This window comes from Haplochromis burtoni, unplaced genomic scaffold (assembly GCF_018398535.1).
Source record: "Haplochromis burtoni strain Fernald_Lab_line unplaced genomic scaffold, NCSU_Asbu1 Contig_203, whole genome shotgun sequence".
In the NCBI taxonomy this organism is placed as follows: Eukaryota; Metazoa; Chordata; class Actinopteri; order Cichliformes; family Cichlidae; genus Haplochromis; species Haplochromis burtoni.
In genome coordinates, this window is record NW_024582564.1 from 255,094 (window position 1) to 277,835 (window position 22,742).

At 40.9% G+C, this 22,742-nt stretch overlaps 3 protein-coding genes across 7 annotated transcripts in view; all 3 read right to left on the minus strand.

The window, feature by feature from the left end:
* Positions 1-2,848: 2,848 nt before the first annotated feature.
* LOC102307351 (cytochrome c oxidase subunit 7A2, mitochondrial) lies at positions 2,849-7,205 on the minus strand. The gene is made up of 4 exons (XM_005936239.3): positions 7,071-7,205; positions 6,692-6,781; positions 3,475-3,559; positions 2,849-3,111 (listed from the first exon to the last, which is right to left on the minus strand). Exons 1-4 carry the CDS (start codon positions 7,092-7,094, stop codon positions 3,056-3,058), a joined length of 255 nt encoding a protein of 84 aa, XP_005936301.1. The 5' UTR covers positions 7,095-7,205; the 3' UTR covers positions 2,849-3,055.
* A 922-nt stretch (positions 7,206-8,127) lies between these two features.
* LOC102306838 (cell cycle control protein 50A) lies at positions 8,128-13,034 on the minus strand. 2 transcript variants are annotated; one of them, XM_005936237.3, is made up of 7 exons: positions 12,548-13,033; positions 12,109-12,228; positions 11,594-11,701; positions 10,778-10,865; positions 10,459-10,605; positions 9,675-9,881; positions 8,128-9,546 (listed from the first exon to the last, which is right to left on the minus strand). In XM_005936237.3, exons 1-7 carry the CDS (start codon positions 12,788-12,790, stop codon positions 9,353-9,355), a joined length of 1,107 nt encoding a protein of 368 aa, XP_005936299.1. In that variant the 5' UTR covers positions 12,791-13,033; the 3' UTR covers positions 8,128-9,352. The 2 variants fall into 2 exon arrangements, with proteins under 2 accessions (XP_005936299.1, XP_042082179.1); XM_042226245.1 differs by lacking the exon at positions 11,594-11,701 and having other exon boundaries at positions 12,548-13,034.
* A 122-nt stretch (positions 13,035-13,156) lies between these two features.
* LOC102306133 (filamin-A-interacting protein 1) overlaps positions 13,157-22,742 on the minus strand; it is a 51,640-nt gene continuing 42,054 nt past the window's right edge. For 3 of the 4 annotated variants that reach the window (XM_005936234.3, XM_042226243.1, XM_042226244.1), the window contains 2 exons: positions 19,607-22,364; positions 14,417-17,567 (listed from right to left, as the gene is read on the minus strand). In XM_005936234.3, coding sequence (XP_005936296.1) covers positions 17,367-17,567; positions 19,607-22,364 — 2,959 coding nt within the window. In that variant the 3' untranslated portion in view covers positions 14,417-17,366. Of the gene's footprint in view, positions 14,394-14,416; positions 17,568-19,606; positions 22,365-22,742 lie in introns of those variants that run through there. The other variant, XM_042226242.1, reaches the window with a different exon arrangement.

A 22,742-nucleotide genomic window follows, 5' to 3' on the forward strand; every position in this document is an offset into this window, starting at 1 on the left:
CAAGGTTCCTCGCAGTGTTACTGGAGGCCAAGGTAATGCCATCCAGAGTAAGAATCTGGTTAGATACCATATTTCTAAGATTTTCAGGGCCGAGTACAATAACCTCAGTTTTATCTGAACTTAGAAGCAGAAAAGTAGAGGTCATCCAGGTCTTTATGTCTTTAAGACATTCATGCAATTTAACTAATTGGTGTGTGTTATCTAGCTTCGTGGACAGATAGAGCTGGGTGTCATCTGCATAACAGTGAAAATGTTTGCTATGCCTTCTGATGATACTAAGGTCCTAGCACTGAACCCTGTGGAACTCCATCATTAACCTCAGTGTGTGAAGAGGACTCTCCATTTACATGAACAAATTGGAGTCTATTACATATATAATTTAAACCACTGCAGCGCAGTACCTGTAATACCTACAGCATGCTCTAATTGCTCAGGATATTATAGTTGACAGCATCGAACGCTGCACTGAAGTCTAGCAGGACAAGCACAGAGATGAGTCCAGTGTCAGAGGCCATAAGAAGATCATTTGTAACCTTCACTAAAGCTGTTTCTGTGCTGTGATGGGCTCTGAAACCTGACTGAAACTCTTCAAATGAGACATACATTAGTATTTCCACCATGTTACTTGTTGAACTTCTACAAGTAACTGCGGTTTATGGGAAAGCTTCAGCCCTTGTTACCCACCAAACTATTCCCATTTACTTGTCCCTGTCTGGTAATCATGAATTCTTTGGGTTTGAATATCCTTGTGCTGCTCTGACTCTTGGACATTCATGGCTGTAGGTTTACATCAAGGTCTGGCAGAGGTGTTTAGAAAAGAATAAAATCTTTCACCTCACTGACTGTATGACTGCTACTGATTGTTTTTATGTGGTGTACCCCTTCCCTTCAACCGTTTGTGCAACCATCCTTACTGGAACAAGAGGCTATGAAGAAATCTAGCTTGGATTTTCTGGTTATAGGTAAAGTAAGTAAGTAAAATTTATTTATTAAGCGCTTTTCACAGACAGTCACAAAGCGCTGTACACAAATATTAAAATAAACAATACAACCAACAGACTCTGAGTCTATGAGCGGAGATGAAGAGCAGCAGTGTATTTTATAAGAAGCTTGGATAAATAATCTGGAGCCTAGTCATTATTTAGTGCTCTGTATGTTAAAACAAGAATTTTAAAGCGAATTCTAAACTCTATTGGGAGCCAATGTAAAGAATATAAGATGGGAGTAATGTGAACACGCTTGGTAGAACGAGTTAGTAGCCTGGCTGCTGCCTTTAGTATCGCCTGGAGGCGAGAGAGAGATGATTTATCCAAGCTAGTAAACAGGGAATTACAGTAATCTAAGCGTGATGACACAAATGCATGAATCAGTTTTTCCAGTTCAACTGAAGAGACCATATGTCGCAGTTTAGAGATGTTTCTTAAATGATAGAAACAGGAACGAGACAAAGATTTTACATGAGAGTCAAGGCCCAGAGTAGAGTCAAATATTACTCCAAGATTTCGAATATTTGACTTGACAGATGGACAGAAAGAGGTAAGAACCTGACTAATGTAGCTCAGGAGGAGCTATGATCATGGTCTCGGTCTTGTTGGTATTTAGAACGAGGTAGTTGCTTGAATATTAAAATATAAAAAGAAAATAATAATGGACCTAAAACTGAATCCTGTGGGACCCCACAGGTCAGGGCAGCAATGTCAGAGGTGAACCTGTCAGTCCTAACAGAAAAGGTCCTGTCTGATAAATAGGAAGAAAACCAGTCTAGGGCAGAGCCAGATACACCAGCCAAAACCTTGAGCCTGTTAAGTAGGACTTTGTGGTCGATGGTGTCCTGCCACAAGAGGGAGGTATATTCAAACAGTAGCTTCTGGATAACACTGTTTGTGGCAGTCAAAAGAGACTAATTTTAATGTTCAAGCAAAATGATCACAGGATAATTCCCTGCATCAGATGCCATTGACAGATCATTATAGACTTTTAAGAGAGCGGTCTCTGTAGAGTGCTGCTTTTGAAGCCCAGACTGAAAAGGGTCAAGAATGTGTAATTTACATAATAGAGACCTGAACCGATTTTCAACAATTTTTATGGTATAATGGTGTTATACATCCATCTTCCTTTCCTCTTGCTGCTTTTTTCCTTGTGGCAAAAATGAATAATACACTATGGCATTTTATAGATTACTGTGGAAATATATCTAGCACAAGTAGTCAGTTCCAAATTTTGAAACTACAACATTTTTCCAAACTGGATCTCCATAAGGTCTATCACCCACTCCACATAAGCCAAGTGGATGATTTTCTTAACAATTTCATCTTTTTCACCAATTACATTCTTAATATTCCTGTAAGTTGGAGGGAATCAGTCAACAGGTGAGGTTAGTCTTGCAAAGGCTCTTGGAGAACAGGCTGTATACGAGTCATTTGTGAGTATGTTGACCAAACATGAAAAAGTACCTATTTCCCATTTCTATGGTGTGTCATAGAGCTGTTTACACTTAGACTTTTTTCCTATGAAAAAGATTCGTGTTGTGATTCCCATCAGACTCAGATGACACGCTGAACCTGGCAGAAGTTCCCGTACTTGCAGGAACCACACACAGGGACAGACTTCCTCGCTAACCTGCAGCTCTCACACAGCAGGCTTTGATTCAGTTTTTTCGACAGGTCCAGAGCTACTTTAAGGCATCTTTAACACGCTGCAGAAACATTGTTTTCACTCTCTGTGAAATTTACTATGTTGCTCTTTAACAGAGCCGGCCACTAAAATGTGGCCCTCATAATAGGCCTCATGTGGCCCTTTTCACAGTTTACCACCATCAGAAAACTAAAAAGGAAGAGGCACGAGAAGGTTCTTGGTCATGAGAGGCATTTCTTTATTGATCCTCAGGGCACCAGAGACTACAAGAAATAAATAGTGATCCAATGAACACCACAATAGAATCGCACCACGACATGAAACGCGGTCCGGCACAGACGGAGTATTTTCATCTTCTTACACAATATAGAACAGCTGGCCGGTTTTTGGAAAGTGGAAGTAAACAGCTGAAGCAGAGAAGTTATTTCTTCTGAGGGAAGGCTGCCTTCACCAGCTCAAACAGCACATATCCAACACCTGGAAGGAAGAGCAAAAAGACGAAGATTAAAATGGATTTCAAAGTGCTTCACTAAGGATAAGGTCCCATTATTTCCCGATGGATCTGTATCCTCATATGTACTACTTCATGTTCTGTGGTCTGTGGAAAGAACACCATTTGTTAATAGCAGTAAGAGTTACCATTACTTAATCCCAGCAAGATTGTTTCTATTTGTTTATCTGAAAGGTATCAAATATCAACTACCATGGTACTAAACTTGTGTACCACCTGAGGCTAAATTATCAGGCTGGATTTTTCAATTTAAATAAAAACTACAGCAGCTCATGAGGTTCATAAAGTAGCTCAGAGTTTAAAGCAGTTACAAAGACAGGTGTACTTACCCAGGACGGTGAGTGCCATCGTTGTCCTGTAGAGCAGGGCGTCGGCACTGCCTCCCTTTAAATGAACCGGCATACCGTTATCCTCCTGCAACAGAAGATGGAGGGGAACAATCAGGTTTGTAAGCCCTGCTTTAACCAGAACTCATCCAGACACCGACAAAGATTAAACACAGTGAAGAGCAGCAGCAGTTCGCAAGAAAGCCTGCTGATGAGTGAGCATCAAAAACAAAAGAACAACTTTTCAACATCTCTATATATAAATAAATAAAAATTTTCACAATAAGGGTGTTTTATTCTATAAAAGTGATATCTGCTTCTATTCCAACATGGCACAAAGACTTTTGTTTTACACATTTTGGGGATTTGACTGATCTTTTCCCCCCACTTCTAAATCACCATACCAAAGTGACCTAACAGGACCATAATGTTCATGTCCATCAGGAATCTGGGTAAGTTAGAAATCTGCATTTCATGTAAAAATGTTTTAGAAAAAGCAAACAATCTTTGTTATAAAATAACCAAAAATAACAGAAGAATACTTTTTCCAAGAAAATATGAATTTATCAAGAAAAAGGTGGAATAAAGCCCTCGCTTTTTTTAACTTTGTGTCAATAAATAAATCCACAAAGCAAAAATAATCTTTTTTTAAAAAGTTATGAAGCCAACAAAATTACCTCTGATGCTTAAAAAAAAATAAATAAAAAAATAAAAAAATCTGTTACTCAGATCAAAGCTAACATTTAAAAATAGATCCACTTTCTTTACAGTAACTCTTTAAGATGTGTTAAAAAATATTAAATATATCTACTATCCGAAAAGTGCTGCAATAAAAATATATTCTTAAGACACAGGAGGACGTTTTAGGATATTCATTTTTATCACTGGTCTGAGTTACAGATTGAAAACAGACCTTTTGAAAGTTCAGGTCTAATTTTGTCCTCTTGTATTAAAGTATGCAATTATGTTTGCAGCTGTTTAATCATACAACACATAAGTAGCAGACTGGAGCAGCCAACAGCAGTGCAGGAGAACAAACCAGCTGGAAACTAGTTTAGTCTGCAGCACACACTGGAAGCTGTTCAAATCATCTACATGTTCTTCATTTTCACACCGATGATCTGCTTCAGCACCAGCTCGTCCTTTTCCTGAAAGCTAAAAAACTACTGAAGCCCAGCTAGTGCTGCTGTTAGCGGCTGATTTACTGCAGGTTAAACATGCAGAATTAGTACTCCACTCAGTTCGGAGACTTATCTGTGGAGCTAAACTGACTGAGGTGTCCTCATTAGAAGAACCGCTGCTAAAGGAAAAAAAAAAAAAAGCACCATTGACCACAAAACTGCAAGAGGAACACATAAATAATAATCCATCTTTGTGTAGACAGACCGGACACCAAAATCTAACTCTTTCAAAATTAAACACAAAGAAAACCAAGAAACTCGGATGGACGCTCGTCTCCACACTGCTCAGAGACTACAAATACTGTTTTAATGTCTGATCTCTGCAATTTAAAAAAAAAATCGTCTACGTTTTTTGTAATTACACAAATCTTAAATGAACATTTTATTCACTGAGGATTTCTGAAGTTCAAACTGAAGTATTTACTGAGTTTAAGGACGCCATCCAAAAATGAAAGCAAAACCAACCAACTAAAAACAGTTCTGACATAAACATTTCCAGCAACTGCATTTTTCCCTGTTCTTCTCATGTACTTCTTCAGGGTTTCCTCCACTGTCTCATTTTATAGCTAAAGAATAAATAAGCTGATAGGAAAACTTTTAGTTTATAGAAAAACTGCTTGTTCTTTCTTTAAAACATTGCTGCAGGCTGACTGGATATGCAGAATTTACTCTACGATAATGTTTAAAGTTAAACTTACTCCTTATTTATGGCATTTATATCTATGATATTTATATAAAACAAATCTAATAAAAATTAGCAAACCACAAGTAATTAAAGGCATTGCCTTCATATTAAATACTTTTTAATTTAAGCCAAAATAAGACGTTTTAAGAACATCTTAAGGTTTTGTAAGCACTGAGAGGTGTCACGGGTTTTTAAAGTGGTATGTTTAGCTAATTTTTTTAAGGAAAAAAAAAGCTATAGAATCTCATCTTAAGAGGTCTCAACTTGATTCAATTGCAGCTCCAGATTTTGGCCAGCAGAGGTCACCATTCAAGCTTGCATTTAACACTGGATCAAGTCATTGCTATTTTTTTAAGAGCCCATTTAAACTTAAATTCAGACCATGACTGAAAACTTAGATATTAAAGGTTTTTGTTTTATTTATTTCTTATTCACTGTACTTCTGGCTCTAAAGCAAATCTGATATTGGTTAAAAAGAAACAGTTATACTGTTCAAATCATGTTTTCATGGTCTGAATGCAAAGTTAAAACAAAAATAAAAGATCCAGATAATTGACTGCAGCTCTGAGGGGACCTTAGCTTCCCCAAGCTTTAAAAATGATTGATCCCAGATCACGTTAGGCGCGCCTGAAGGTTGACGTTCAGATAACTGAGTACACACCAAAACAAGAGACCATGAGAACATATTTCCATTCAAATAAACACCTACTGAAGGGAGATAACAGAACTTTGGGTTTTTGTTGTTTTAAGTCAATGACACAAGTTAGGTGGGTGATTGTTGAGGGGCTTTGGTGTCCTCTGACTCCTTCCTTTGGTTGCTAAATTTAAAATGAACAGAGCAGATCTGTTGTCAGCAAGGTGAAGAAAATATGCTTAACTGTGATAAATATCTACAAATATGAACAGATGTGACACCATAGTGACCTTAGATAGCCACCAAAAAAAATTACATTAAAAACTTAAAGGACCTCCAACTTATATTATTCAGTGTGGATCCCTTGAACTGATCACACAGAATGAACACATTAACACTTCCATCATCATTGATTCAGCTTTCTACATAGAGACAGACACACACACACAGGAATTTTTTTTTTTTGACATATTAGAATGTTTTCAATGCTCCTGTATCCTTTAAAATTTCCCAGCGCACTCCCAATACCAAGATATGAGGTTTGGATCACAGGACAGAGCCTCAGTTCAAATAATAATTAATATTATAGGTATACAGGAAGTAGGAAACGGTCGTATTCTGAATTTAAGGCCGACAACAGAAACACAAAGGAGGCCTTCGATGATGACAGGGTTTTATGGAACAGTTGGAAGTGCAGCGGTCTGTCTGTGTGACCTTTACCTGGAACACCTTCTGTTTCTGGGGGACTTTGTTCTCAACCTGCCGCCGGACGGAGCTGGAGATGCTCCGCCGCGCCACCTGCTGAAGCGCCTGGAAAACAGCAGCGCAAGGACACGGAGAAACACTCATTTAATGAAAATATAAGAACCCAGTCTTGAATACACAGAAAACAAACATCGAGAGGCCGGACACCACCGCTAAATACAACTCCTCTGCAAAGCTAATGCTAACTCTTCCCGGTGTTGACCCCTGCTAACCGTTCTAAGCTAAATATAGCCGACTGTTTTTACCCCGGTGGCTCATCCATCGCATTTATCCAGCTCACTAGTTAAAAAAAAACAACACCCAAGAGAAACTTCTAAATAGAAAATAAACTTACATAAAATTGTCTGTACATGCTCATCGTCCGTCTACAGTTCGCTGTCTGTCACAAGGGCACAGGAAACCTTTACTTCCGTTTCCACTGAAATCTTCTTCGCTATCATTAACTGTGCTCATGCTGCGCGCTGCTGCCCCCTACATGAGCGTCAGGTACCCACAGTCAAGCATGAGAGCAGATTTAATCAAACGAAATTATAGAATTTAGAATGAACTGGTTCATATATTAATAAATATATTATCATATCATATATCATATAACTTCATATTTGCTTTCTGTTAAAGAACCTCTTCTGGGCCCTCAACACCAGCTCCATAACTAAGAAAGCCCAACAGCATCTCTAGTTCCTGTAGAAGCTGAGAAAAGCCCATCTCCCATCATCCATTCTCACCACCTCCTACACTGGGACTAAAGAGAGCATCCTAAGCAGCTACATTACTGTCTGGTACACCATCACTGCACCATATCAGATTGCAATACCCTACAAAGGATAGTGAGAACAGCTGAGAAGATCATCTGAGCCTCTCTTCTCTCCATCACAGACACCTATCGCACCCGCTGCATCTGCAAAGCCACTGGCATTGTGGAGGACCCCATGCAGCCCTCACACACATACTTCTGTCAAGAGGTACCAGAGCATTGAGCCCCTCACTGCCTCACTGTCTTCCAATGTTTAAAGACGCCGCTGCTGCTGAACAAGCTGAAGCCAGTTTGAAGATGATCCATTCAAAATTTGTTGGTAATATAATAAAAATATATTTTTACTAATTTTTTTAACATTTCGTTTGATCTAGACCAGATTTTCACCAAACTGGAAGCAGCTTGAGCCATTATCAGTGTTTACCATCACACAAAATCTGAAAATGAGATCTTGAAAACTGTGGATGCTAAGATACTGACTACACACTCCCTCCCTTTTGGATTGGAGAATAAAATACAGTAAAAGTGTTTTATGACATAAAACTTATGAGAAAAATAAAACTATTTCCACACTTATCATTTCCGGCTGACAAATTAAAACGACTCATCTTTTTTTTTTTAAATCACAAATTTATTCTTTTAAAGCAAAAACAACAAAACACAGGTGAAGTATCAAAAACACAAAAGTCAAATCCAACCAGACACAAATGCAGGTAATAAATTCATTTCTATGTTAAAAAATAAAAAGCATAATATATCTCGGCACATCTGAACATGCAGCATCTATTTAATGAGCAGGTGGAAGAAGCTGCAGCTCCTCGTAGCTTAAAAATGGCTGTAAAACGACATAAATTCACTCGTAGCACAGAAAACATTTAATCACATGTAGTGCTGAGTCATGCTGCGCTGTTGTTACTGCATGTAAACCACAGTGGATGAAACTACGCATCAGTGCACATTTCTCTGGATACTCACTCAAATTTAAACCTGTTTCAGACTCTGCAACCCTGAGGTCTCACGTGCAAATACTGGCTTTACTCTAGCAAGCAAACATCTCATAAAATTGTTCATGTAAATACAAAAAATAAACACTCTTTTTTTTAGCTGCAGTACTCTGTGTGTTCCCTTGAAATTGCTACAACACAGTTAAAGCGCAGTTAAAGATTTAGGACAACGACAAAAAGGAGGCACAAAGACAAGCCACCCATTCAACGCCGTACCAGAACCAACGAGGGGTAGAAAGAGACCGCGAGAGGGTCTCTTTTTTTAGTTTTTTCCTTATATTAATTCTGTCGTATTTGCACATTTTGTTTCCCATGAACTTGCCAAATTTCTTTTTGACAGTCTCATACGTTTTTACTATTAATTTTGCCACTTTTTCTGGTAAATTTACAACTTTAGCCACATTTTCTGCCTTCGGTGGGCCTAACACACCATCATACACCCGAGCAGCGCGGTGATAACAACATCTCAGCAGCATGCAGCTCTCACACTTATACTCCCGCTCACTTACACTTCACCATCAGAGATCCTAAAGTGACGTAAAAAACTTTCCAGACTCCTCCCTGTTAATTTTTTATTATTATTATTTTTTTAATATTTGAAGAGTCTGGCTGGGCTTTAGGTCGTTCTGCGTGCTGACTTGAATCTCTGACACAATCGTTTTTGTTAGACTTGTATAGTTAGGAGAGGAATGAGCACATTTTCAACTGATTTCTTTAAGATTGGCATTTTAGTGTGACTTTAGAACATGAACTCTGCACTACAGCTGAAGATGAATCTACCATCGTCACCCGTTTCCTCAGATTCATCATCGCATCATATTTATGGCGGTGGAGGCGAGCTGGAGCGCAGCCGGCACCTCAGTTTGAGATGTTAGCGCTGTTGTTGCGGTTCCCGTATTTGTGGTGGATGACCAGCAGCACGACGCCCAGGAAGAAGCAGACGGAGCCCACGGTGATGTAGGCGATGCCCAAGAATGGGTTCTTGCCTCCCATCCAGGAGATGGTGCTCAGGATCATCCGCTTCCTGCCCTCAAAGCTGCGAACAGGGTAATCTGGTTTTATCAGGTTAAAGGTACGACAACCACTTATTTTTCTTTTAAACCTTCATTTAAATTTTATAAGAATCTGTTTCTGTTTTTTTCATGCAGTTTTGCTGTCACGACTTTCACGTTAAGGATACTGTAGTCCACCACTAAGGTGTAGTTTCCTCGGGGGAGGGTGGGGGCCATTGTGTTCTTCTTTTGGATGATGCGGTAGAGTTTGCGGAAGGTGGGCAGAGCGGCAGTTCTCATCCACACGATGAAGTCCTCATTGATGAAGCCGTTGTTCTCCGGATCAGTGTCCAGCTCGTACACGGGCCGGTGCCAGTTCACCGGCTTCACTGTTCCTGAAGTGGAAGTGAAAAAAAAACAAAAATAAAAACGGAATAGACGTTGATGATTATCTTAAAAACGGTCAGAGTTTCTGATATTGTAGTATTACCAGTATTTACTAGTAATATTAGTAATAGAGGATTGCTATTAAACAATCAAATATATTAAATAATAAAAATCTATCTAATCTAACCACACAATAAAATATAAAAAGTGTGTTGTTAAATTATAAAAATACAAATATTAAAAACTAATTAATACGATCTAAAAAAAAAAAAAAAATGTTACTTAATAAAAAAAATAAAAATGTAAAAAATAAAGGTAAAATGCAGAATTTATTTCTGCCAGTCATCAATATTTACTTCTAATCTCATTATGGTGCATGTTACTGCATATTCATTTATTTATTGAGCCACTTTTAGGTTTATGCTTTATTTCAGCTGTTTTATTTCCTGTGTTTATAACACAGAAACAGTGCAGCTCTGTGCACAGGAGAACAAATCCTTTTTTAAGACTTGTCTGCAATAAGAAAAACAGACAGCCTCTCCCTCAGAGAGAGAGAGTGCAGCAGACGTCGCTGACTGGTGATACCTTGAAAAACAGCCGTGAGGTTTGAGTTGGTGCCTACAGGGTTCCTGAACTTCACATGTTTGTCCGTCCACCAGGCAATTCCTGTGGACGTCAGCGGGATCGGGACACTTGTGCCGTTGGGGTCATTGTAAAATAGCGTCAAAGTGTCTGCAAAGAAAGCAAAGACGGCTGATAAGAGAAACGTGAGTCCTTCAAAGACACGTTCACACAAACTGATCTGTGATGATATGTGACCATAATCATTTACTAACAGTCATTTTTTTTATGTTTTCTTCATTCTCTCTTTGTTGTTAATCTGCAAGAAAAAAGATGGTCTCACCGTTAAACATGCTGTTGGCGATGGCCCCACACGGAGCAATTGGCTTATTATCAATGGAAGCATATGGTTCACACTCCTTGCTGGGCTTCTGTAAAAGACGGAGAAGGAAAAGGTGACGAGAGAGAAGTGGCAGCACGTAGCGCAGCATTTAGAGCTGTAAGCAAGGATATAACCCAGCAACAACCAAGTAGAACTTCCTCTAATGTTCACCGAGGCTGGCTCCAAATGTGACACAGTCCCCACAGACTTCTATGTTAAAAAGTTCAGTTTTAAAGCAAAAATGAGCATGTTTACAGTCAAGGTTTAAAAAAAAAAAATGCATTTTGGCCTTTCTGGACACTTCATAAAAGTTTTACAGGATGACACCCCTGTAAAATTGGGGGCGTAGCTGCTTTGACTGATAGATGTGCTCACACAGGCAGCTTGAACAATGTGTTTGTGCTGCTGTCTGAAGCGTGTTTAATATTATCATCTGACAAACGTTATGTCATCCTCTCCCGTTAAATGTGCTAATGGACCAATGAGGCCCAAGTCTGTGCTCCAGGTTTGGTTCTCCATACTTGTCTTCAAATGTTGAGATCACCACCATGTTTTGGTTTGTTTATTTATTTATTCACCTGTTGCTCTTCGTTTCTTTGACTCATGCCTGAAAATTAGCGTATATATCAAAACTAAATATGTTTTTGAAATCTAAGTTTTAACTGCATTTAAACCCATTTTCCCTTGTTGTTTTCTTGGTCTGTGACCTAAAACATTTTGTCCTTGATATGAGTTCACCTTCTTTTTCCTGCTTGCCATTGGAGAGGAAGCTCCTACCTTGAGGGAATCGATGTTTCCGTTCAGCTGGCTGTCATCTCTTGACTTCACGTAACGTCTGTGATTTTGGTAAAAGTTGGAGAGGCCGTAATACATGAAGACGTTGCTCTGTTTGATTGAGAGAAAGATGTAAATGGCCTGTATTTATATAGCGCTTTACTAGTCCCTAAGGACCCCAAAGCGCTTTACACATCCAGTCATCCACCCATTCACACACACATTCACACACTGGTGATGGCAAGCTACATTGTAGCCACAGCCACCCTGGGGCGCACTGACAGAGGCGAGGCTGCCGGACACTGGCGCCACCGGGCCCTCTGACCACCACCAGTAGGCAACGGGTGAAGTGCCTTGCCCAAGGACACAACAACCAAGACTGTCCAAGCCGGGGCTCGAACCGGCAACCTTCCGATTACAAGGCGAACTCCCAACTCTTGAGCCACGATCGCCCCATGTGTAAAGGTTAGCTTAATCAAACTGGCTGCCGCTGGGCTGTAGTCCTGGATGCATCTTACCTCGTAAGGCTGATCCAGCTGGAAGGGGATTGTGCAGGTGCAGGACTTCGTGTTGTTCCAGCTGAAGTTCTTTGCACAGTTGTAGCAGGGACTGGACGTGTCATCTCCGGTATAATCGATCTGTAAGCACGAAGAAAATAAATATGATAAATAAATAAAGTTAGCTCAATATATTTCATGATACTGACAGCTTTATTTATTTAAGATATGTGAATGAAGAGATATTCAAGATACAATTATATCATGAATATGAGCGTTTTGGAGAAAATGTCAGTATTAACAGAATCATTTAGCTCAATAAAATGTTTAACCCTGTTTTGGAAGAGCTTTACCAGATAATGATCAAATTGTGTTTGTGCCATTTGATAGGAGTTACACTATGTGGACAAATACAATATTAATGCAAAACTCGTGACACAGAAAAATCAGCTCAGTTTACCTCAAACTCCTTGATGTTGTTAGACGTCACGTACAGGCCGATGCCGATGGGGATGAAGATGAGCCCGATGATGAAGAAGGCCGGGAGGACAGTGCCCGCGGTGAGGATGGGCTGCCACGCGGGGAGCCTCTGCTGCTTAAAGGCGGTGTTTTCGGGCTTCTTGTTCCGCAGAGTCCCGCCACCGGGTCCAGACACGGTGATGTGGCCGTCCTCGTCTTTGGCGCTGTAACTGGACGCCATCATAACTTCGGATCTGTGATTTATCCAGCTGACCTTAGCAAGCTAACGGGGCTAGCTTCTCGACGACAGTTGTTTTTAAAAGGCGCCGGTCTTAAACGACGTCGTCATTAGCTTGTTGCTAATTTGAGTGTTATTTATGCTAATCAAAGTTCTGTTAGTTCATCTCTAAACCACGGAGAGGCTAGCTAAAGACGGCTAGCACTTCCTTTCCCGGAAGTGTGCAAACAGGTTTGTCAACAACACCCAGTGACGTAACTCTTGTGGTGGCTACTGCTGCATTCAGTGACCGCTGCGGAAACAAAAGATTCAGTCAGTGCTGTATTGAAAGGACACGTGGATTGGTGTAACATAAGAAGATGGAAATCTGTTTAGTATCTAATTACAATTATTTTATGCTACGAGTGATACAGCGATGGTTTTATTATTTCTCGCTGGAATGGCGAATAATTGTTTTCAATTTCCAAAGATGAGATTAAGATGTACGTGAATCACCTAAAGGCATCGTTATTAGTCATACAACGTCCAAAAATCAGAAATAAATAAGTTTCATTTCACTGCTAGTAGAATTTTATTGACAGATTTAATTCTATCAACATAAAGAAGTTCTTCACTGAGAATATCCGTGTGTGTGAATAAAGTCTCAGAAAGCCATCACGTAGGCTTCAAACAGCATACATCATGTATATTGAAAAAGAATAACAAAAAGCGAGATGTTCAAGGATTCGAATTGAAATTTCCAAGCACTGTTTGCATATGTTCACATCCACATAAATAATATGGCAAATAAACCATCAGAGACACTGTATGTCATTCATTATCTTCATGTCCAACTGCAGGATATTCAGCAACTTTCAAAACATGTTTGTTTGTTTTGTTTTTATTTCATTTCATATATGTTTTAAAACTGATTTAGCAAAAAAAAAGAAAAGAAAAACTTCTTCTTTCCACTGTTCCCTTTAAGGGTCGCCTCAGTGGATCACCACAGTGCCTCTACATCATCCCATCTCATCCTATCATTCCCTTTCACACCAATCCTCTGTATGTCCTTTTTCACTACATCCATGAATCTTCTCTGAAACCTTCCTCTGCTCCTGCCTGGCAATACAGACTAAAATTGTTAACGATTTGATGCCTAATAATCATAAATGTAACTTCAAAAGCCTCAAATGTGTTTTAAACTTTTGAATATTTGTCATTTAAAATGTATTAAAGCAGGTAAAACAGCGTGTCAGTACACCTCACTGGGTTGAGCAGATACAAATAAGCCACAAGGCGATTGCCAAGCCCCACATCTGAATTAACTGAGTGTTTTCCCACTCCTCTCTCTCCTGGCTTCCCTGTTATAATAAAGGATAAAAAGCCCCCAAATAATAATAATTCCATTTTATGGTGTTAATTTATTCCACTAATGGAAGGTGTTTGTTTGTGAACACAAAGGGGGGGAATGGGAATCATGAGAAGTGGGAGGTGTGACTGTTTGCATCATGTACTGAAGCTTCTGATATTTTTTTTCTTCTTGTTTTTGTTGTTAAAAGTCTCCCATCATCTTCACCATTCTTCATGGCTCAGCGGCGCCAGTTTACTGTGCCAGCATCCATCAGTGAACCTGTGGTGGAAAACACACAGACAAGAAAACCTTCATTTGAGTCATCACGCTTCCCTTAGACAGCTCATCAACTTTAGAGCAGTAGGCAGTTTCATATGTATAAAAGATTTTAGAAATGAAACAGAGATTTGCTTTCGTCCGAGCTCTACCTCTAACTTGTTTTAAACTTACAGCTTACATAAATGAAACCATTTACTTCCTGTTCCACTTGTAACTTAATGAAGATAAAGGAAGTGATTATTTTGTAGTTATAATGACAGTTATTATATTTATTCAGTTATTATATTTACATGAAGAAAGGGTCTACTTAGAACAGGACCTGGACTGAATGGATGGATGGATGGATGGATGGACACTGTTCACTGTGTCTCTTGTCTCTTTGTCTTCCACAGCTATATGTTTAGCACCCATCAGCAGATGCAGCTCTCTGCGTGTTTTTTATGTATTTTTTTTTATCTATTATCGTGTTTGGTTTTGTCAATTTTGTCTTTTGTCAGCATCAGTTGCTTGTAAATGTGCTTCATAAATAAAGTTGTTTTGAGTTACTGAATACTTCACATGTGCACAGGGTGTGAGAAGATCAATCAGTAGAAGCAAATACAGGAGGACAAATATCTGAAAAATGAGCACAGCACAATATCCGTGAGTGCATCTCTATCTCCGTCTTAGGTAACAACATCGAAAATGCGTCCTGCTATCTATGGCATGAAAATATTGTCACCTTGATCTAAAGTCTGGAAAAACAGTAAACATTCCTCATCTGCACTAAAGCGGTGCAGTGACTTTGCTGCAGGCTATAATAGCACACATCAGAGTGACTGAAACACGCTATATAACAGGAGGCCAGACTCTTGTCCCACCCTGCTTTCTGGGTTACTGAGGAGTGCAACAAATCAGCTGTATGGGGGCTTACTTGCATAAATGGAAGTGCACAAATTGCACCTACACTGGGCCTTTAAAGGGGCTACCTGTTAGACTCCGGATTGGTTTTAAAAGTCGCTGTATTGTTTCAGACTAGCTCTCGCTCTTTTTCAATTCTTGACCATTTTATTTGTATCATCCTTTTATGATAATAAGTCTGTTAATCAGGAATGGCTGTGGCTCAGCGGGTGATCTACTGAAGGTTGGTTGTTCAATCCCTGGTATCCTTGGGCACGATACTGAACTCTCAGTTCTTCCTGATGTGCTCATCAGAGTGTGAATATGTGTGAAAGGGTGTGAAAGATGTGTAAAGGGCTCCAAGTGCTCAAATAGAGTAAATAAAGCACTTTATAAAAACCAGTCCATTAAATCAAGTGACAATATATATACTGAGGAATCTGTCAATTTTTTATTTGTTTTATTCGAGTGTAGCCTGGATATAGTTGGATATATAAATCTAGTTATAAATGAGTAAAAGAAGACACAATCAGATGAGTCCGAGCCGTAAATGATTGTTAGTTGTTAGACACTGTAATGGCCTGCCCACTCCCGGCAGTTTTTCAGCTCTGCAGCTGGACTGCAGCAGAAAAGTCCCACATGTCGGTTCTGAGCAGTTTTCTCTGAGGAGTGTGCCCGGCTCAGCCCAGCTATGATTTTCATAATCCTGTTCAGCCTCTGATGTTGTTCCCAGAAAGGACTTGATCCCCCCCGAATCTCTAAGCAGCAGGCTCTGTGATTGATCATGTTTACCCTTCTGTTTTCCAGCTGCAGTCTTTAATATCCTGCCATCTTCCTCTTTCCTCCTTACATCAGCATATCTCACACTCTCCATCTTCCTGAATCACTCTAATTAAGTGGTAGCACAGTTGCTTGTTCATATCACCGCATCTCTCCACATCTCCTGACAGATTACACAATCAGCAGGTAATTGTGTTGGCTGTTTTGTTCAGCCTGCGCTGAGACAATCATTAGAGGAAGCGTGAGGCTGCTGCTGCCTCACTGAGGCAGTTTAGAGATGTCAGATTTCTAAACGTGATCAGTTTGTTGCTGAAGTGAATCTCAACTCAGTCGGTTTATGTGCACTTGTCCACAAGAGGGAGGTGAACGTTCACAATGTGGACTAACGCTCACAGGTCTGTGTGGAAAGCATTCTGAATAATGGCCAGCAGGGGGCGACTCCTGCGATTAGAAAGAGAAGTCAGTGAGAAATGGGTCGACTTCACCCAGCTGAACACTTTCCTGATGAGTTTATGATCTCAGCTGCTATTTATATATGATGCTCATTTAGTAAATGATCCCATTAGAGCCAAACTGACTCACAGGTCGCCAACTCATGATGTACCTTGTCCCTCTGTTTCCACGGTACCAATATTTACATCATACACCTCAATAAATCCCTTTACCAGGTAACTTCAATTATCTTTAGTGTCTAAATTTTATTCTTGTTTTTCTTTACTTCTCAGGCTGAGGTCCACATGCATCTGTCCAACTGCTCACATTCTCAAATGCATTTTTGTTGAAACCGGAATAAGAAACCATTACTCTGCACACCTGTGATGAAGGCAAAATCCAGGCTACTTAAAAAGAATTAGTTTTCATGGTTGCCCGGGAGTGCTCTGGGAACCACGCAGTCACAAAGATGGAAGTTACGAAGCAAAGCCGTACTTGGTTCAGAGATAAATAGTTTTTATTTTGGTGCGTGTCACAAACAATTCACAGTCAGCGCCTCGGTCACCAGAAACCTCCATGAGCTGCGGTGAAATAAACACATGCTATAAAAATACGATGATGACATTAAAAATCTGAACCATCTATGAAGGAGCGGCGAGATGGAGTTAATCAAATCAGCAAAGCTTTCTCGTGCAATTAACCGGCCGTTCAAATGACATTAATATTATCTGAAAACATGAGTGGTAGCGCATTAAATGATGTTTGTAAAGCTAAGCTGTGGTAAAAGGCAACATCACACACAGTCCCATGGTGAATGCACACAGATGTGTTCTGCGCCTCTATTCTGGCAGCAGATTTGGGGATTTGGTGGTGAACCGGCACTCAGCTCTTTCCTGCTGCTGCAGAGGCCAAGCCACACACAGTCGGCTTCCTCAGCTCGATTTTCATCGCGTGGCTCTCGGCCCGTGACTCTAACCTTGTCACCGTGGACACGCCCAGGACCGCTTTGCTGCTTGGTTTCATACCTTTTGACACAGGGATCCGTGTTGCAGTGCTCCGACTGTACTGCACATCTGCACTGGGCTACAAAAAGAAGAAGAAGAAAAAAAAAAAAAAAAAGACAAAAGCCAGCATGAGACAGAGACAAGGATCTTTTAATCGTTTTATTAACTGTGTCACTGATTTCACTGAAGCAGGGATGGTGAGAATGTGAGCTCCCCAGTAAGCATGCTTTTGGTGGCTCTGATACACGATCAGTGGACTGAGTGATGGTGGGTCATTTCGGGGGAAGGGGAGAAACTCCTAACGACTAGGTACATAAAGCACCGTATTTTTCGGACCATAAGGCGCACCGGATTATAAGGCGCATTAAGCGAAACAAAACAGTCAGATAAGTCAAACTTTACTCAACTCATTCTTCTTGCTTCGGTCCGTTTACAGCATCCTGCCACGAGATTGCATTTGTCCCCAACCATCGGGAACCCTCACGTTATTGCGTTAAAAGTTAGCGTTCAGTCTCCAGCTTCCCTGCGTTTATGTTATGCTAATATAGCTAGTGATCACATAGCACATCATTCTATACCAGCTAGCTCAACTTCATTAACCATACAACTGTTACTGCCGTTTAGTTTTCTGTCTTTATTTATGTTGGAAGTGATAGCAGAGCTGTACGTTTTAATTTTTTCAGAAATCTCTCAGTCAGGACATGGTATATCATGTTTAGGTGGAAACTAGCAAGCTAACCTCCTGCCAACTTCTAACGCCATTAAATTTAATAAATTCTGTTTTTATGGATGCCTGGATGTTAAACTTCATTGTTACACCTGTTAAAGAAGCAACGCTTATCATTTTAATCAAAGATGAAAGAATTTAGACAGTTTTTAAATCTCAGTGATGCCGCTGTGTTCGTTTGACTTTGCGACCTGAAACGGATGGAGTTTTGTACCCAGAGTACTCCGCGAGGCTCCTGACTACGGTAGCCATAATGCTCTGACAATCCATCAAGCTTACCAAAGTTGTACTAAAACATTCGAGGTCAGTAAGCGCAACCAGCATTCATACATAAGGCGTACCGGATTATAAGGTGGACTGATGATTTTTGAGAAAATTATAAAATTTTAAGTACACCATATAGTGCGGAAAATACAGTACACTGAATTTTGTATTGCTTTGTGATAACTTTTCCATTTCTGTTATATTATGAAATTATGTAGTTCACTGCTGCTGGCGTTCATCATTCTGCACAAAAAAAAAAAAAAAAAAAATCAAGCCCAAGTACCAGAAAGCTGCAGTTCCTGTAGTGACCACTTGAGGCTGGCTCTAACGGTGAGTCACTCAGACGCAAAGGTTAAAATAAGAACTACTAACACACCCATTTAAACTGTCCAAAGGTTTAATTATGCATATTTAAGGGAGTGTTTTGGTTGTACTTAAATACACTCTTAGGAATCAGCTGTTTCGTTTTTAGCATTGTTAAATATTAGTTTTTTCTTTGTCCATCAGTTATCGGGATCTTCTTTGTGTCTCAGTTGTACAGATGTACTGTTTTCTTACCGATTCTTTATGTATAAATCCCAATTTAAACATTTATTGATATCTTTTCAGGTAAAGTTGTTTAGCAGTTTAACCTGAATGTCCACAAAACCTGATTTTCACCTGAATGTATTGATTTGACCAAATCAGCACTTACTGGACCTTTTCGCACCAGTTTGTTAGGGTTATGTTGAGGTGACTTTGGTAAATGTAAACCTTAAGTGCTCAAAGTCAAACCTTCAGTGCTCAGTAGCTGCTATAACTTAGTTTGAAAAAGTGAACTTGTCAGTTTGTAAATTTATGCTTGTGTAGGAAAAGCCTCTCTACAGTGTTGAGCAGTTCTGGGTAAAGCATTCTGGGGTTAGTTCAGATTATATATTCACAAATTCAGTGTTTAATACCTGGACAGAGTGCTATCTAGGAAGCACAGACCACCTGTTTTCATTTTGAAACATTTCAGAAGCAACTGAAACGCAAAAAAATTGGAAACACTTCAGCCATTGCTGGAAACAAAGAGGAAGATATTCATGCCTCTAGGTTTGTATTCAGGGAGAGAGACAGATGGAGGTCATTAGAGCTAATGATCTCACCACTGACTGCGTCGGCCTGGAGGCGGCCGAGGTGATAGGCGTGATCGTTATGCTGCTTGTCATTTTGCTCGGAGTGGTTTTCCCCGCTTGGCGTGGAGAGCGGAGAACTGTTCCCGTTTCTCTGCTTTCTGAACTCAGGCCAGTTGGCCTGAGTGTCAGCACAGGACTGCTGCAGGCCTCAGATGGCCTCTTAAACTGTGGACCCAGGTGGATGTGGATCTTGTTGTCCTCCGTTGTGATGATGTTGCTGTTGTATTTCCTGACAGGTGCAGTTCCAGGCTGCTTCTCTGGGGTCACCTTGATTACTGTGCAGCCTGTGGAAACTTCGTGAGGCTCAGATAAAGCACACGCTTCAGCCACAGGGGTGGTGCTGACCGTGATGATGGACACTGGTGACTGATGGCTGCTCCCACCATTCCTCTCTGGACTCTTTGCTCTGGAGATGGTGGTGATTGTGACAGGAGATTTGGCTCGATTGAGACCTTCCATTCCGTCACAGGTTTTGGTCTTTGAGGTCACGGTCGTGGGTTTAGGGACGATTGTGATGCGGGGTTTCTGAAGACCGAGAGTCGGGATGATGGTGGTGCTGGAGAAGAAATCTTCAGCTCGAGGGCTGGTGATCTCCAAGGTGGCAGTGCTGTTCCCGTGATCTGGGGTCACTCTGATATGAAGTGGCTGACCCGGTTTTTGGGACATGGTTGCCTCCGGTGAATGAAGCAAAGAGACCCCGTGGATCTTCTCAGGAGTGGTCTGCGTGATTGTGATGGCCTCCTTCTTTTTCATCCAGGGTATCCAAGACTTTTTGGCTCCAAGTTCCGCTGAAGCTGGAGGGTATCGTTCGAGAACTGTTGGCTTCTTGAGACTGTGTTGCCTGAGGTTACTCATCAAGTGGTTCTCCTCAAGAACTGATTTCCGGATAAAGCCAGCTGCCGTCTCGTCCTCTGCGGGCTCGCTGGCCAACATATCTGTCTGGACGGCTGTGGAGGTAACCGGGACATCCACCATCCTCCTGCCATTCATGCTTGGCCTCAAGGCACGACTGTACCGCTTGGCAGCTTCAAGCTCCTTGTTGAGGTTCTGCATTTCTTGGCTCATGCTCTTATTCTTCTCTTCCTCCTCCATAAATCTCTGCTGGAGGACAGAGAAGTCAACCTGCAGCTGGGAGAGCTGGTCCTCTTTGTTCATCAGCTCGTGGATTTTCTCCTTTAAAGCCAGAACATCTGCCTGCAGATCTTTGGTTTTGGCCTCCTCCATCTTACAGCGAATTCTCAGCTCAGCCTCAGGACTCATGACTTCTCCTTTCTCTATGGCTTTGTTTCGGGCAATCTGACTTTTCATCTCTTCCAGAAGCTTTGATAGAGCATTTGCTTTATCCTGCTCTGTCCTGAATTTCTTTTCAAGCAGATCATACTCATCTTCGGTTTTCATCAAATCGCCCTCAACCACCTCAAGATGTTTGAGCCGGCTCTTCAGTCTTTCGATTTCTAGCGTGAGCTCTGTTACTTTGTTATCCTCTTCTGGATTTTGGTTATTTTCCTTGCTGGCCCGCTTTCTCTGCATTTCCCTCTCCATTTCCTCAAGTCTGTCTATCGTCATCTTCATCCCACTCAGCTTGCCATTTAGCTCCCTACACTTTTCCTCTTCACCTGCCAGTTTATTCTTTAACTCATCTCTCTCTTTGGTAAGCGTCGTCACCTGGATCTCCATCTCCGATTTGTATTTCAGAACTTTTTTGCTCTCCTCTATCAGCTTCTCTGTGACCTCTGTCACCTTCCCCTGCTCTGCTTTGAATGTCTTACTTAAATCATCACTTTTCAGCTCTTCCTGTTTGAGTCTTTCTGCCATGTTTTTGCGTTCATCTACCAGAATAACCGTGAAGGACTTCAGCTTCATGAGCTCGTCTTTAAGGGCCATTTCCGCTTTTTCAAACTTTGACTCTGAGGACTCGAGTTCCTTCATCCGGGTTTTCACCATCTCCAGCTCACCGGCCAAATCCTTCACGACACGTCTCTCTTTTTCCAGGTTTGCGTGAAGCTGTGAGCACTCCGTTTTGCTCCTGTTAAAGATTGCCTCCAGTTTCTCCAATTCAGCCATTCTCTTCTGGAGTTTCTCAACTTCCAACTTCAGCTCCTTGCTGTGGTTCTCCTCTTCCTGCAGCTTCTTCCTCAGCTCCCTGCACTGAGTCTCTGTTTTGGTAATCTCCTCATCTTTGCCCTCCATCTCCAACACTTTCTTACGCAGATTCTCCAGCTCGGCCATGAGTGAAGAGTTCCCACACTCTCCTTTGCTGATCTTCTCCCTCAGCTCCTGCAGGTCCTCCTCTGATTTCTGCAGGACTTTGTTGCTCTCTTCCAGCTCTTCAATCTTGCGTGTCAGTCCAGCCAGCTTCAGCCTCAGCTGCCGGCTCTGGGACTCCTGTTTCGCCAGCTTGGCGGTCATCTCCTCATGCTCCTGTGTGAACTTTGCTGCTCTCTGCTCTAGCTCGGCCTCCAGCTTTAGGACCTTCTGGCTGCTTTCCTTGGCGGTGTCGCTGACAGACGCCAGTCGCTGCTCTTTTTCCTGAAGCTTCTGAGTGAGATCCTGGATCTTCTGGCTCTGCTGGTCGATCTGCTCAATGTGCAGCTGTCGCTCGTCTACCAACATCAGGGCAAAGGACTTGAGCTTCACCAGCTCTGCTCTGACCTTCTCTAGCCTTCTGCTGTGCTCCTTGTCCTTACGAGCCTGGTAAGCCTTCTCCTGCTCCAAAAGCCTTTTGAGTCTGAAAAACAAAGACAGTGAAAGATCTTAGTTAATCTCTGCTAAAAAAAAAATTTTTTTTGGAGCACTTGCTTTCATGGACCAAATGTAAATTGTTTGTTTAAAAAAAAAAAAAAAAAAGAGCCAATTCAATTGTAATATTCTTGGGATGGTAGTCCAAAAAGATCCAAGTGCATGAATGCCAGCTATGAGATGGCAGTTTAGATTTGGCAATTTAATTTTTCAGTAAGTTACTACATTGGGTTTACACTTTTTAAATGTAGTTTGTTTCCTTAAAAACAATAATTTATTATTATTATTATTATTATTATTATTATTATTATTATTATTATTATTATTATTATTATTATTTCAAATGTGTACACATGTAAACACATCT

Coding starts and splice junctions, on each gene's coding strand:
- LOC102307351 (XM_005936239.3), bottom strand. CDS start 7,094: ATGAGCATGTACAGACAATTTTAT. Junction 6,782..7,070: donor GCATGTACAGACAATTTTAT/GTAAGTTTATTT, acceptor GCTGTTTTCCAG/GCGCTTCAGCAGGTGGCGCG. Junction 3,112..3,474: donor GATGGCACTCACCGTCCTGG/GTAAGTACACCT, acceptor TCTTCCTTCCAG/GTGTTGGATATGTGCTGTTT.
- LOC102306838 (XM_005936237.3), bottom strand. CDS start 12,790: ATGATGGCGTCCAGTTACAGCGCCAAAGACGAGGACGGCCACATCACC. Junction 10,866..11,593: donor GAAACATCGATTCCCTCAAG/GTAGGAGCTTCC, acceptor CGTCTTTTACAG/AAGCCCAGCAAGGAGTGTGA. Junction 9,882..10,458: donor CCTCACGGCTGTTTTTCAAG/GTATCACCAGTC, acceptor CTTCCACTTCAG/GAACAGTGAAGCCGGTGAAC.